At 55.5% G+C, this 13,616-nt stretch overlaps 1 protein-coding gene across 1 annotated transcript in view; it reads right to left on the bottom strand.

Moving 5' to 3' along the window:
* TGM2 (transglutaminase 2) overlaps nucleotides 1-13,616 on the bottom strand; it is a 31,195-nt gene that overhangs the window by 11,119 nt on the left and 6,460 nt on the right. Inside the window, exons 3-8 of the mRNA XM_045804600.2 lie at nucleotides 11,543-11,785; nucleotides 8,535-8,653; nucleotides 6,050-6,178; nucleotides 4,812-4,989; nucleotides 1,053-1,188; nucleotides 302-405 (exon numbers count right to left, since the gene is read on the bottom strand). Coding sequence (XP_045660556.1) covers nucleotides 302-405; nucleotides 1,053-1,188; nucleotides 4,812-4,989; nucleotides 6,050-6,178; nucleotides 8,535-8,653; nucleotides 11,543-11,785 — 909 coding nt within the window. The remainder of the gene's footprint in view (nucleotides 1-301; nucleotides 406-1,052; nucleotides 1,189-4,811; nucleotides 4,990-6,049; nucleotides 6,179-8,534; nucleotides 8,654-11,542; nucleotides 11,786-13,616) is intronic.

Here is a 13,616-nt window from a genome sequence, read left to right as displayed (position 1 = left end):
TGAATGTTACTGATATTTCTCTGGGGTGGGGAGAGGACAAAGATGTTCTTCGATTTTTTCTTTGTGTTTCTCCATATTTGCTGTTTTCCACAATGCATGTGAATTACTTTTCAAATCATAAAAGAAGCAGATCGTACACTATGAGTGAGGACCCCCACACTTGTGCAGACTGGTCATGGTCTCTGGAGTCAGCCAGACTGAGGTTAGAACCCGGCTCTGCCACTCTGGGCTGAGGGACTGTTGGGGAGCTCTCACCAAGCCTCAGTTTTCCCGCCTAGGGAAGGGGGCCACGCCCACCCACCTTCGCTCTTCTCCTGGGGCGTGGGGTCCAGGGCCTGCCACCCGTCGTAGCCAGGCTGCAGGTCCGGCCTGCTCATCCATGACTCCGCCCAACAGTGGTAGTTCCTGTGAGAAATGAAGCGAGCACTCACACTCCTCCCCTGGGCTCAGCCCAGGGCGTCTCTGACACTCCTCCTTGCTCTTCCTCCCCTGGGCCCTAGCCAGGTGCTCACTCCTACCCCAGGAGTCATTGTCAGCACCTCCCCCACAGCCCTCCCCTTTCAGTGGCTCCTTGAGTCCCGCTGATGGGACCTCCTCCCTTCTCCGCTGTCCCTTCTTTTCCAGCTCACGGGCTCTGCCCCTTTTCAGGCCGCATCACCGCTGGCCTGGACCACACCCAGCCCACCGCCTGCAGTCTCTCCCTTTTTGACCTCCCGCTCCAGGGTCATCAGTGTCCCTCTCCCAGTTTGAAGCCTTTGGTGACAACCCATCACTTTCAGAGTCAAGCTCAGACCCCCTAACCTGGCATTCTAGATTCCCAAAAAACCATTCCTCTGACACCTTTTCATGCATCGTGTGTTGACTTTCCCTCCTTTGCTCATGCTGGGGCCCCTGTCTGGAGAGCCCTCCCCAGGCCCTGTTCCCCCTTGTCCAAATACTGTTCAACTCTAAACCCCAGATCAAATGTGACGTCCTCTGAGAAGTCTTCCTAGGTTTCCCTTCCAGGGGACCCTCCCCAGTGGAGTCTACCCCTGACCCCGGCCCCAGCTCACCAGATCATCTCGCTTTTGTCTCTCTGGATCTCCCCAAACTTGTCATAGACATACTCGATGAGCAGGTTGCTGTTCTGGTCATGGGCCGAGTTAAAGTTGGTCACCACTCGGGTGGGGACGCCAAGGCACCGCAGCACTGGGGGTGGCGGAGGGGACGGGATGGGGAGAGGGGTTAGAGGAGGAGCTGAGGATCTGGAGACCTGTGCTGCTCTGCGTAGCCACATGCCCATCTGCATCCCAGGCAGCACTGTACCCATCATCCAGGTGGCGAGGGTGGGCACCATCCCCTTACCCGGATGATGGTGTCCACCTCACGGGTCACCCCATGTCCACTCTGCCTCCTCACATCCCAGGGAACAGAGGAAGACCCAAAAATGCAAGTCTGACATCAACACTCCCTGCTAAACCCTCGATGGCTTCCCGTGGCCCTTGGGATCGAGGTCAGACCTCTGGCTATGGCCCTTGGCCCTACAAGGTTTGGCCCCTGACCGCCTCCTGGGCACTTTGTCCCAGCCACACTCGCTGCTCCTCCAGCACTCTACACTCCTGCCAGCCACAGGGCATTGGCATATGCTATTCCTCAGCCTGGAGGGCCACCCACCAGGTTTAGACGGCTCCATCATTTGCAAGACTGGGGATTTACCATCATTGGCTATGGATGGGCATGTGAGGGGTCCTTTAATTTGTCCTCTGAGGGCAGTAAGTGATCTGTCTTACTTTATGTGCCCAGAGCCCAGCACAAGCCTGGCACAGACAATTTTATCAAATGGATGAAGGGGCGATGAGGTAGAGAGAGGAGGAGGAAGAAGGGGAAAAAGGAGCAGGGAAGGAACGGCAAAGATTCAGGGCAAGGAGCACACACACAGTGGAGCAGGCAGAAGACGGACCAAGGGTCGGGGGGCCTTCCGTGCAGGACCGGCTGCTTTGGGCTGTGTGACCTGGGGCCAGTCCCAACACCTCTCTGGGCCTTGTTTCCTCCTCTACCACACACGGTCGTGGTACACACGCAGGGCAGGCTGTCGTGCTGGGGAGCCACTGCGAAGGGGAGGGCCCCGCACAGTTTACAGAGGTCACAGTGACGGGGGACAAAGAAGCAGGACATCTGCTGGCACCTACAGACCTCTGAGGAGGGAGGGGGGCCTGGGCACAATTCGTGCCTGAATGGTGGGGTGCTCCTGACAGGTGGTGCGTTTTGGGTCCCTTTTCACTCCCTCACTTTTAAATAAGGTTTTTATGTGTTTTGTGAAAGTAACATATTCTCCGGGTGGGATAAAGGAAATAAATATCTTTTTTAAAGTGAGAAAAGTCCTACTGAAGGTAACCTGTGGGACTCTTGCCTTTTAGTTTTGATGGAGATTGAGTCTTAGAGATGGCGGGCGGAGTGTGTGTGTGTGTGTGTGTGTGTGTGTGTGTGTGTGTGTGTGAGTGTGTGTGTGTTTGAGTGTCCTTTGCCCTGTTGCCCTGCGCCCACTGTCAAGCACAGTAAGAGGTCCCGGGACAGCCCTGGATTCTGGGCCTGGGCAAGGGCCCCTGGGAGCGGGGAGGAAGGACAGTGTTGACCCTCCCCCTCCTGGCTGGCTGCTTGCCCTGAGGCCCGGGCGGTAGACGCTCTGCGTCCGGACCCCAGGCCTTGCCCCATGACATGACAGGCCTCAGGATACAGACCAGGCGTGGGGAGGCCTGTCCCTGCTGCCCGAGGAGCAAGGCATCACTCCTGTCCTAGAGCTGGTGTCCCAAGAGGCCTCATCATCACAGTTCTCAGGCCAGGGGCCGCCCTGGAACCGGGACACCTGATTTCAAGCCTGGCCCTGCTGCTCGCCAGCTGTGTGACCTTGGGCAACCACTTCCTGTCGCTGAGATTCCATTTCCTCTTCTAAGAGGAGCTAATAATAGCAGCTTTTTTGGATGTTGCGGTGATTCAGAGAGGCAGTGGGTGCTGGTGTGGGCGGTGTCGTCTGCCCCGTGCCCACGGAAGAGCAGGTGCCACGGTGCCCGTCACTGCAAACGTCTATCCAGTCACTGTGGGCTGACTCCGGACATTTCGAAAATGCTCCAGGGTCCAGCTGCGGAATCCCAGCTTCCCCTAGAAGCCCACAAACCCAAGCCTACCCTGAACCTGAGACTGTGCGAAGTGCCATCTCCCTGTGAATGAGGTCGGTCACCACGGTGTCCATTTCATAGGTGAGGATACAGCCTTGGAGACAGCAGTTCTCTTGCCCAAGTCCACCCAGGGGCTGGCAACAGAGCTGGGGTTCAAAACAGGCAGCGGGACACCAGAGTCCCTGGGCCGGGCCAGCAGGAGGCTGGCTCCTTGCAGAAGCCCCAGCGGCCTGCGCATCTGAGCCCCTGGCTCTGTCCCACACCAGGCCCAGGAGAAGGCTGCAGGGACCCAGACTCAGCCCTGGTCTGGAGGAGAGAGGGATCTCGAGCAAGACCTCTGGAGGTCACAGCCCCGGGGGGTGGAGGGGGGGCATCTGCCGGTGAGCTTGGGGACCCAGGCCACAGATGGTGTGTCTCCAGAAAATCCGTGGGGTTTTCTGAGGAGGCATTTCAGGCCCCTCAGAGGAAGAGGTCTGCGACAGGGGAGTTTGCACAAGAAAAGGGAATACACAGGTCCCAGGAGCAGGCAGGCATGGGTGGTTTGGCCGTGGGGAAGGGGAAGCAGAAACAGCCTAGCTGGGAGCCCGGCCACACTGCCCCTGCCCAGACTGCTGGTGGGGAGGACAGCTCAGGGACGTCCCCAGGCTTTTCCCTGGGCCCGGCCCCGGTCCCGGGTCAGAGAGGCTAAGAATCAGGACCAGCCTCTTAGATTCCCTAAGCCTAATACATGATAATAGCAGTGGTAGTCATTGTAATAAGAATGATCTAGAAGCATGAGTATTTGCTGTTATGTGTCTGAAATCATTTCCAGCACTTCACACGTTATCCTCACAACCGCCCGAGGATAAAGGCACTGTCGCTATTTCCGGTTCACATGTAACAGAGCTGAGGCTCAGAGAGGCTCAGTGATTATTCGGGGACATGGCTGGTCAGAAGCAGAGCTGAGACTGGAATGCAGGCCTTGACGCTGCAGTCTACGTTTTTAACTGGTACAGGATACTGTCCCGTTCTCATACACACCATCACCAGCCCAGGACAAGCGTCACCATTCTCTGGGCTTGAATTTTTAAGCTTTTTTAAAGATTTATTTTACATTTTGGTTTTAAACTGCTTTCTCTTTTCTCACCTGCATTTTAGAAAGTGCTTTCTCTTTCTGGACGTTGATATGACGGTTATTACTGAGTTACTAATAGCTAGGACTTACTGAGAGCTACATTGGGCTGAATTCTAGGCCGAGCAGTTTTCTATCAATCCACCCTAGGAGGGAGGTCCTCTTGCCCCCATTTTACAGACATGGAAACCGAAGTTCAGAAGGAAGTCATTTGCTCAAGGTCACAGAGCAAGGGAGTGCTACTAGAGATATTTAATTTAGGGCTGTCTGGCTCCGAAGCCCATCTTCCCAACCCTGAGCCCAGGAGGCCTCCCAAATGACACCCCTCGATCTTAACCACCATCTGCAGGCTAATTGTTGGAAACAGGACCAGAGAGGGGCAGCCACCGACTCCAGGACTCACCGTAAGTTGGTGGCATTAGAGGCAGAGACAGGACCAGAACCAGGGTTTCTGATTCCCACTTGAGTGCTCTCCCTGCCCCCCTCCCAGGGCTCAGGGAGTCTGGGAGCAGGTTCCACACCCTCCCCTCATGCAGCATGCAGCTCACCTGTGCAGGCCACAGCGGCGAAGACCCAGCACTGGCCGTACTTGACACGCTGGCAGCCCGAGGTCTTCCAGCGCCTCAGGATGTCCACACTGCCGATCCAGAACATGGGGCTGATGCCATCCTTGTAATTGTTGTCCCAGCGTCCCAGCAGCACACCCTGGTCATCATTGCAGTTGACCTACAACCAGAGGGACATCAGAGGGACCAAGCCTGGGGAGCAGGTGCTGTGAGTTCAGTATGTGGTGAAAGGCAGGGAAAAGAATTTAGGAGAGGGAACAGCCCATGCAAAGATAGCAAGGTGCGACAGGCTGGTATATGGGAGAAGGTTGGGGCTGGAGCCCAGGGTGTGGGAGAGAAGGAGAAGAAGGGAGGAGGTAGCCAGGGGTCAAGATCATGAAGGGGATGCCGGTGGTGTGAACTGGTCCATGGGGCGGCAGGAGAGTGACAAGATGTGATCTGAGTATTACGAAGACCCTCTCTGGCCCCTGCCTGGATTGTGTCATTCCCTTCACTCTCCCATTGCCTTGAGAATAAAATCTAGCCTCCTGACTGTGGCCCATGAGGCCTGCATGGTCTAACCCCTGCCCACCTCCTGCACCCCACTCCCCCTTGCTCACTCCTCTCCAGCCACACCAGCCTCCTTTCTGCTCCTCAAACTGCCAAAGTTGTTCCCTCTCCTCAGGGCCTTTGCACAAACTGTGCCCCCTCCCTGGAATGCTCTTCTCCCACTTACTATATCAGCTTAGGGATCATCAATTAGGGAGGTCCCCCCCATCCTCTCCCGGAAGTCGGACCCCAGCCCCTCACCGAAGTTGGGTTCTGCAGTTAAACACTCTCACACCTCTGGCTTCATTCGGTGCCTGCACCATCATTTCTGATTATGCCTCATTCCCGTGGTACTTCTGTCAATGTCTGTCCCCTCCCACCCATCCCCCCGTGAGAAGTTAGAGACCATATACGTCTTACACCCAACTGTTTCTCCAGTGCCTAGGACACAGGTGCTGCCTAATACTTGCTGAATGAGTGAATGAATGGGTGAATTGCTTTTAGGGACCACATGACATTACCCTTACTTGTGTAAATCTTGTCTGTCCAAATACAAGCTCTCTTAGCCGAGACTTCCCCATCTCCTGAGTGCCCCCAACCAAGCCAAGTGTGGAGTGTGGCCTCCATCAACACAGGAAGGGGGGAGTACATCGTGGGCCCGGACCCTGGGGTGGGCCCAGCCCCTCACTCACCATGGCGCTCACGACCCGGGCCATGTAGACAGGACTGCTGCGGCGGGAGCAGTCACGGCAGGCATCCTTCAGGAACTTGGGGTTCATGTCCAGGAGCGTCAAGCAAATGTCCAGGATCCCGTCTTCAAACTGTGTTGGGGAAAACAAGAGAAGGATGAGGGAAATGAGAAGCCACCTCCTCCAGGAAGCCTGCCTTGCAGCCCTGCAGCTATAGGTCCTCTCTGTTCCATCTCACACACTAAGGAGGTCTGGGCTGGGTTGGTCACATCTCTGTGATGCCAGCTCTGCCTGGCCCAGGATGGGTCGGGGGAGGGGGGAGGACAATGACTGAGCTTGCGAGAAAGAGGAAGGGATGTGCTTGCATTCAGGGCATGGCCGGGGGTTGGGGGTGGTGGTCCTGGGAACGTGGAATAGAACCCACAGTGTCCCTGGGGCTTCCCTCTCCTCAGGGTCACCTCAAGTCCTGTCACTGCCCCTTTCCCATCTCTGCTTTGCCAAATATCTCATTTCCCCTAAGGCCTGACTCACCCTGCAGAGCTGATGAGAATCCTCTCTCCCCCTGCCCCCTCCACCCCAACACACTGCTCTGATTGGAACTGAGGTAAATTATATATAGAAATCCCTCCTCTGTTTCACTGCACCTAGAATAAAATCTAGACTTTTCCCCGTGACCTGCAAGGCCTTTCACAATCTGTGTCCCACCCCATCTCTGCTCATTAGCACCACTCATTGCCCCAGGGCATTTGCACTTACTATTTCCTTTGCTCGGAATGCTCTTCCTGCCACTCTGTATGGCTCACATCTTCTCATCCTTACAACTCAAATGTTATCATTACCAAAAGTAGGGCCCTCCCTCCTTGTCACATTACGCTGGACCATCTGTCTGATCAGTCCAAAGGCGATCTGCCCCCTGCCACCCACCTCTGTGGTCTTGTCCCAAACCAGGCTTTGTCACAGTTCTCCCTCCATGGCTTTGAGCCCTTTAGTGGCTCCCTATTGCCACCTGCCTGACATTCACAACCCGGACATTGCTGACTTTTCCCATTTCATCTCTTGGGACTCCTTCAGATATAAAGTGCTCCCTGAGCTACAGAATTCCTAAGCGCAAGATAAACTTTCCCACCCCTGCGCTTTTGCTCCGGCAGCTCCCTTTGCCTTGTATACCATGCTTCCTCGGCCTCCACAGCCCAGCTCAGAGCTTGCCTATATCAGGAATTGCCCTGATTTCCATTGGCAGCTATTCACTTCCTTCCTCTAGGTCTTATCATTCTGGATTGTGATGGCTTCCGGAAGATTCGTAAGGGCTGTGTCCAACGGCTCAACACAAGCCTGGACACAGAACAGGACCTTGGGAAATGAAAGGAAGGACTAGGCTTTGTTCTGTTTCTCAGGGGAGAACACAGAGCCCTGGGAATTAAGAGCCAATTTACTTTGCGATCTATTTTTTTCTATCCCGCTCACACCACCATTTCATGTACACCCCAGAACAGGCTATAGGTTCTTGGGCAGATATTCTTGCAATTAGTATCCCCAGTATTCAGATGGGGAAACTGAGGTCAGAGCCCCACACCACACAGGGAAGACTTCCCTGTGGTCCCAGGGCAGGACTCTGGAGGCCTGAATATGGAAACCCTAACCCAGGGGCTGTTGAGAAAAGTCTCAGGGTGAACCCTATCCCAAAAGGCCAACACCCCCCAACACACCAGGAAGTTGAAGGGCCGGGAAGGAGTGTGACAATTCCTTCTTGAGTTTTCTCAGTGTCTCGAGAATTTTCATGGGAGGCTGGATGGCAGAGGATGTAAGATTCCTACTTCGAACCACCAGCCTGGGCTGACTTGCTGGAAGATGAGGAACCACATGGAACAGAGCTGTGCCATCTAGGAGGTCAGCCAAGCCCAGCCTAGGCAGACATGCCCCAGCTGACCCATAGATTTTTGTAAGAGATGATAAACAGCTGTTGTTTTCAGTCTGTAGGTTTCGGGCTTGTTTGTTATTCAGCAGTAGCTAACCGATACAACCAGTGGTTCGCCAAGTATGGCCACCGACCAGCAGCATCAGCATCGCCTGCGAACCGGTCAAAAATGCAAATTCTCAGCCCACACCCAGACCTACGGAGTCAGAAACTAGGGGTGGGACACAGTGACCTGTGTTTAAACACACTTTTCTTGGGATTCTGATGTATATTCGAGTTTGAAAGCCACAGACCTAGATAATGGTGTAAAGCCTCTTCTCAACACACACAATAGCATTTCTATTATTCTGGTATATGGCCTTGACTATTCCCTTTCTCCCTCCTGCGGCACCTGCTAGCCCCACAATTCCCAAAGGCTCTCCTGATTCTTTCCCCACTTTGAATCTGGGGCTGCCATTCCCATGGTGGCTAGGGCAACCCTCTGCTCTACGACCTCAGGCTTTGACTGCCTCACAGCCGGGTCCCCGCACACAGTGGGCCTGCAGGGTTGGGAAGGGCAGGGTGTGGCCCCACCTGCCCAAAGTTCCAAGGTATGCTTTTGATCCACTTGACCGAGCCCTGGTAGATGAAGCCCTGCTGGGTGAGCACGTACTCCTGCCGCTCCTCCTCCGAGTCCAGGTACACGGCATCCGCTGCGGGTGGAAAGGAAGGGCCCTCAGCTCTGGGTCTGGGAGGGCACACGGTCCCCAAAGACATGGCAGCCAGGGTGCCAAGACCCAGGGCCAGGTCAGAGTCTCAGAGGTCCTCCTATCTTTGAATCAGAAAAGCTAATCATTAATTAATAATCCCATACCTGAGAGGTAAGGTGTTTTCAGCTAGTATTATCAGTGGCTGCCATTTATCCAACCCTTGTGTGTGATAAGTGTATGACATTTATTAACGTTTAATTTCCACAAGAGATCTATGAGAAAGGGACCATTAAAGCCCCATTTTACAGACAGGAAAACTGAAGCCACAATAAGCGATAGAGGAGCATTGGACCAGGAGTCAGGCATCTCCAGCTGATCCTCCCTTGTTGTGAGACCCTGGGGAGATCCCTTCCCCTTCTTCATCCCCCTCACCGTGTTCCCTGAGGGTAACATGGGATGCAGACCTGAAAGATGTCTCACAAGCTAAAGCCCTGAGCCAGTGTAAGGAGGAGCTTGATTCAAGGTAGAGAGAAAGGCTACTAGGGTCGCTGGGGCTCAGAGGAAGTGGGGTCCTGTCCAGCTGGGGGGAGGGGGTGCTCAGGGAAGGCGCCCTAGAGCAGGTGGGTCGTGATTGAAGGCCTTGAGAAATGACTAAAATTAGATACTCGGAGTCTGATGGGATGACATGCAAAGCAGAGGACCAGAGACAGTGCAGAGACAGCTGTGGGCATGGCACTTAGCTCCCCGTGGCTGATAACCACAGTGAAGAAACTGAGGCCGGGAAGAGGAAATCCAGAGCCACATTATGACTTTGGTGGGCCCTGGGCATTTTTGCTTCTGTGGGCCCCTTCCTCCAGGAAAAATAAAAATAAAAATAAATAAATAAATAAATAAATAAATAAATAAATAAATAAAATTAATATATTTACGACTGCATATTAATATTACATATTAAAACATATTCTCTGACCTAAACTTTCATTTTTTTCCTCTGATTTTAAAAGAAATTAAAACATTTTTATGGGTCCTTAAAACAACGGCAGCACTGGCCTGGAACACAGCTGCTCAGGCCCCTGGGGCCCCCGGGCTCGGTCAGGCCCATCTGCACCCCCCTCAGTGCACGGGGCGAACCAAGTGTGCAGGTGGCCGAGCGTCTTTTGTCTCATAGCCTGGACTGTGGCTCCCAGGACGGCACTAAAAATTAGCTTTCCTGCAAATGAACTATATAGCAGTAAGTCAGCTGACTGTGGGAGAAAGAACGAAAGAGAAAGAAAAACCCACGGTGTTTCGTCATCGGGTGAGAGTGTTGTCCCCACCCCGGCCCAGGTGGCAGGGACTGTGCCCTCCGCCCAGCCCTGCTGGTCAAGTGGGGTCCTTGGGGACAAGAGGCCCCCGCACATACTTGGAGCTCGCTCCCTCCTGTCCTTACTGAGCTCAGGGGTAGAAGGCTCTGATTTCAGGGGCAAGTCCCAAAGGGACAACAGTGTTCCCACCCAGCAGCCCCACCCCCACAGAGCCCAACTTCCTGCCTCCACATCACCAGAACCACCACCCCCCCCCCAGGCTCCCACCCTGGGATGTGGGTCCCGGTGCGGCTTGGCTGACAGCCACCCCAACCTACAGGGTGGGGATGGAGCAGGGTTGGAGGAAAGGCCAGAGAAGGGGATATCCCTAGAACCTCACTCCCTGTTCCCTGAACTCTGAACCCCTGCCATGTTGGTGAATGGGGGGACACTGGCCTCTTCCTGCTCCGTGGGCCGGGCGGCCTGCTAGCTGTAAGCTCTGCAGATTGACAAAATCAAAACCAGTCTACAGGGGGGTCCAGCAAGGCCACTTCAGTCCTGACAAACCATTCCATGTGGCCCCAGGGCATGTGAACAGGGGTGCTCTACATGACTCCTTTCCTGTGAGATCGGATCCGCCGGGGACGACCTCATGTACCTCGGTGGAGGGCCAGATCAATGAACGGTCCACACTGGCAAGACACAGGGCACTCTGAGCTCTTAAAAAGAAAAAGCAGGGGCACCTGCGTGGCTCAGTCGGTTAAGTGTCTGCCTTGGGCTCAGGTCACAATCCTGGGGTCCTGGGACTGAACCCCACATGGGGCTCCCTGCTCATCAGGGAGTCTGTGAGGAAGGACACCCCATTCCTCAGCTGGGGCCCACCCACAAGGCCTGTCTCTCTGCCTCGCTATGCAGGAGCAGGGAGGAAACAGATCTGACTACCCTGTTAGTCATATGGGGAAACTGAGGCCTGGGAAGGGGTGTGGCAACCCCTGCGACCCCCTTCCTCCTCCAGCCAGCCTCGGCCCTTTAAGCCATCCCCTCTGACTCGCTAGCTTTGTCCAGCCTTGTCCACTGACTTACTGAGGAGCTTCCAAAGGCTACCTAACTTCTCTGAGCCTGCGAGGACCCTGACGGTCTCCCCCTTGGGACTGTTGAGAGGAAGCATTGAGGAGGCACTTAGGTAACCAAACTGCCCCTGCCCGCCGCTTCTGGCTACCCTACCCCTCTGCCTCCCTCAGTTTCCCCTCCCCAGGCCAGTCTGGTGAAATTTCAAACAGAGCCCCATGAACCAGAACCGGGTGTGGAGCTGCGGCCCCAGGCATCCCCTGGGCACCCCATTCCTGGATGGGGCTGTGAACCCCAGACACCTCCGCGCCCAGGTCACAGTGCTCGGGGAACACAGGCGCCTCAGAGGCAGGGTGAGATCCCTGGGTAGCTGCGTGGCCTTGGGCAAGGCATCTGGCTGCCAAGCGCCCGTCTCTTCCCGTGACAGGCGGAGTGACAAGCAGACTCACATGGCAGGGCTTTTGGGAGGCAGGAGCGCGGCGCTGCCCCTTTCCCCCCCGCCCTCAGGGGTCTAGCCCCGCGCGCGGACGGCACAGCTCACCTGGGCACCAGGTGTTGAAGAGCAGAGTGAAGTGACCCAGCACAAAGCTGGAGCCCTGGTAGCCGGTGGAGGCCTCCAGGCTGAGGCGGTACAGGCCGATGGGGGCATTCGCCGGGGTGCTGAGCTGCAGCGAGAGGACGCCGTCCTGCTGGTCCATCGCCACGGCCGTCCAGGCGCCCTCCTCCACAGCGCTGGCCAGCGGGAAGCGGGCCTTGGTCCCGGCCTCCTCTCTGGGGGCTGGGCCTGACGGAGAGAAGGCCGTGGCCGTGAGCCAGACGTGGGCAGGGAGGGAGCCAGGCCCATTGCGGGGCCCGGCGCACATGCCGGGGGTCCCGTGGGCCTGGGTTTGAGGCCTAGTTCCGCTGCTGACCACTGAGGGAATTTGGGCAAAAGGTTTCATCTCCCTGAGACTTGGTGTCCTCATCTATAAAGTGAGGGTTAGACCCCAGCCCGGCGGGTGCTTCCGTGAGACAGATTTCTCCTGGGAGAGGGGACAGCTCCACCCAGGGCAGGGTCTCAGTCACCCTGCCTGGGCTGGTATGACTTTGCACAAGCCCCTCCCCCTCTCTGGGCTCCGTGTGTCCACCTGTAACACGAACAGGAATCCTGGGGAGCATCCCCTTTCCCACCTGAATGGGAAGTCCCTGCTGGGCTACAGCTTTCCCTTGCAGAAGAGCAGGATAGGACCTTGGTCCTCTGATGTCCCCGCGGGAACCCATCTGAGAGGCCCCTTGCTGTGGAGTGCTGGCCTGTCCAGCCTCTAGGTGTTTGTCTCCCCAGGGCCCCCTCAGGCTTTTTGCCTCTGTGTCTCCATGGTACCTCCAAGGAGGGCTCATAACCGTCCCCTCCCCACCGCACAGAATTTTACACTTTACGAAGTGCCTTGGCACTTCCTGCTTCCCCGGAGACCCCTTGTACAGGTAGAAAAACTGAGGCTCAGAGAGAGGAGGGTCTCCCAAGGATATCCCAGGAGTCTGGGGCAAAGTTAGCATCTGAGCCCAGGTCTCTAGGCTCTGGGCTGTCCTCCACAGCGCCTCTCATTCCCATGCTCCCTTGTAGGGGTCTTGAAGGCTCCGTGAGATAGGGAGCCGGCCTCAAGCTTGGCTGCTTTTTCTGGTGGGGGGGAAGGCCCTGCCCCTGCAGGCAGGGCTGAGTCATGGGAGGGCGAGGAGGGGCTGGTCCTCCTTTCTGGATTTGGGTGGCCGAAAGGAGAAACAGAACCTTTTCTGCCTGGTTGGGCGGCTGCCCTGGAAAGTTTATATTTATTCTTGCATCTCCCTCCCTGTAGCTCGGCCCACCTGCTGCTGACAATATGGGGGCCTGTTCCCCGAGGGGTTCCCTCCCCGCACCCTGCCCCCTCCTTCCAACCCACCCGCCCCACACACACCCAGGCCCAAATATAACCATGAGCTAACAGGCATGACATAGGCCTCCAGGGCCCTGTCTGGGTGCCAGGAGTTGGCTGTGTGCCTTTAAATGCTCCTGAGCATTTGAGCAGCACTGGGTCCCCGAGAGCCAGCCGGGGTCTGGTTCCCCTACTCAGGCTCTGAGTACTGTGTGACCCGGGCTAAGTCACCAGGCCTCTCGGATCTGCAGCTTTCTCAACAAAGAAGAAAATAGGCTCAGACCACATGCCTGGGAAGATCTGATTCTAGGTCTCAAACTGGCTCTGTGACCTTGGACAAGCTACTTAGCTTCTCTGTGCCTCTCCTTCCTCATGTGAAAAATGGGGTCCATTACAGTCAATTACAAATACCTCCTTCCGAGGTCATTGTGAAGCTTAACCAGGTGGAGGTGCCCGGCATACAGTAAGCCGTCAATAAATGACAACTATGTTTTGTTATCGTCACTCCCATGTCCCAGCACAGTTTAGAGGATGGGCAGAGACGGCATAGAAAGCATTCCAAAAAGTGACTAGAACAGTAATTATGCAGAATACGTGAGCATTCCTCCGTGTCACCAAAAGGGAACATTAAAAGTCAGAATCCTCAGACCAAACAACAGATTTTGAGGACTGGAGTGAAATGTCGAAATTGCCTTTTCAACTGAATCACTTTACAGATGGGGAAACTGA

Source organism: Ursus americanus, chromosome 22 (genome assembly GCF_024610735.1).
Source record: "Ursus americanus isolate L20-20 chromosome 22, mUrsAme1.1.p, whole genome shotgun sequence".
Classification (NCBI taxonomy): domain Eukaryota; kingdom Metazoa; phylum Chordata; class Mammalia; order Carnivora; family Ursidae; genus Ursus; species Ursus americanus.
The sequence above is the reverse complement of the archived record's forward strand: the minus strand, read 5'-3'. Positions and strand labels throughout refer to the sequence as shown.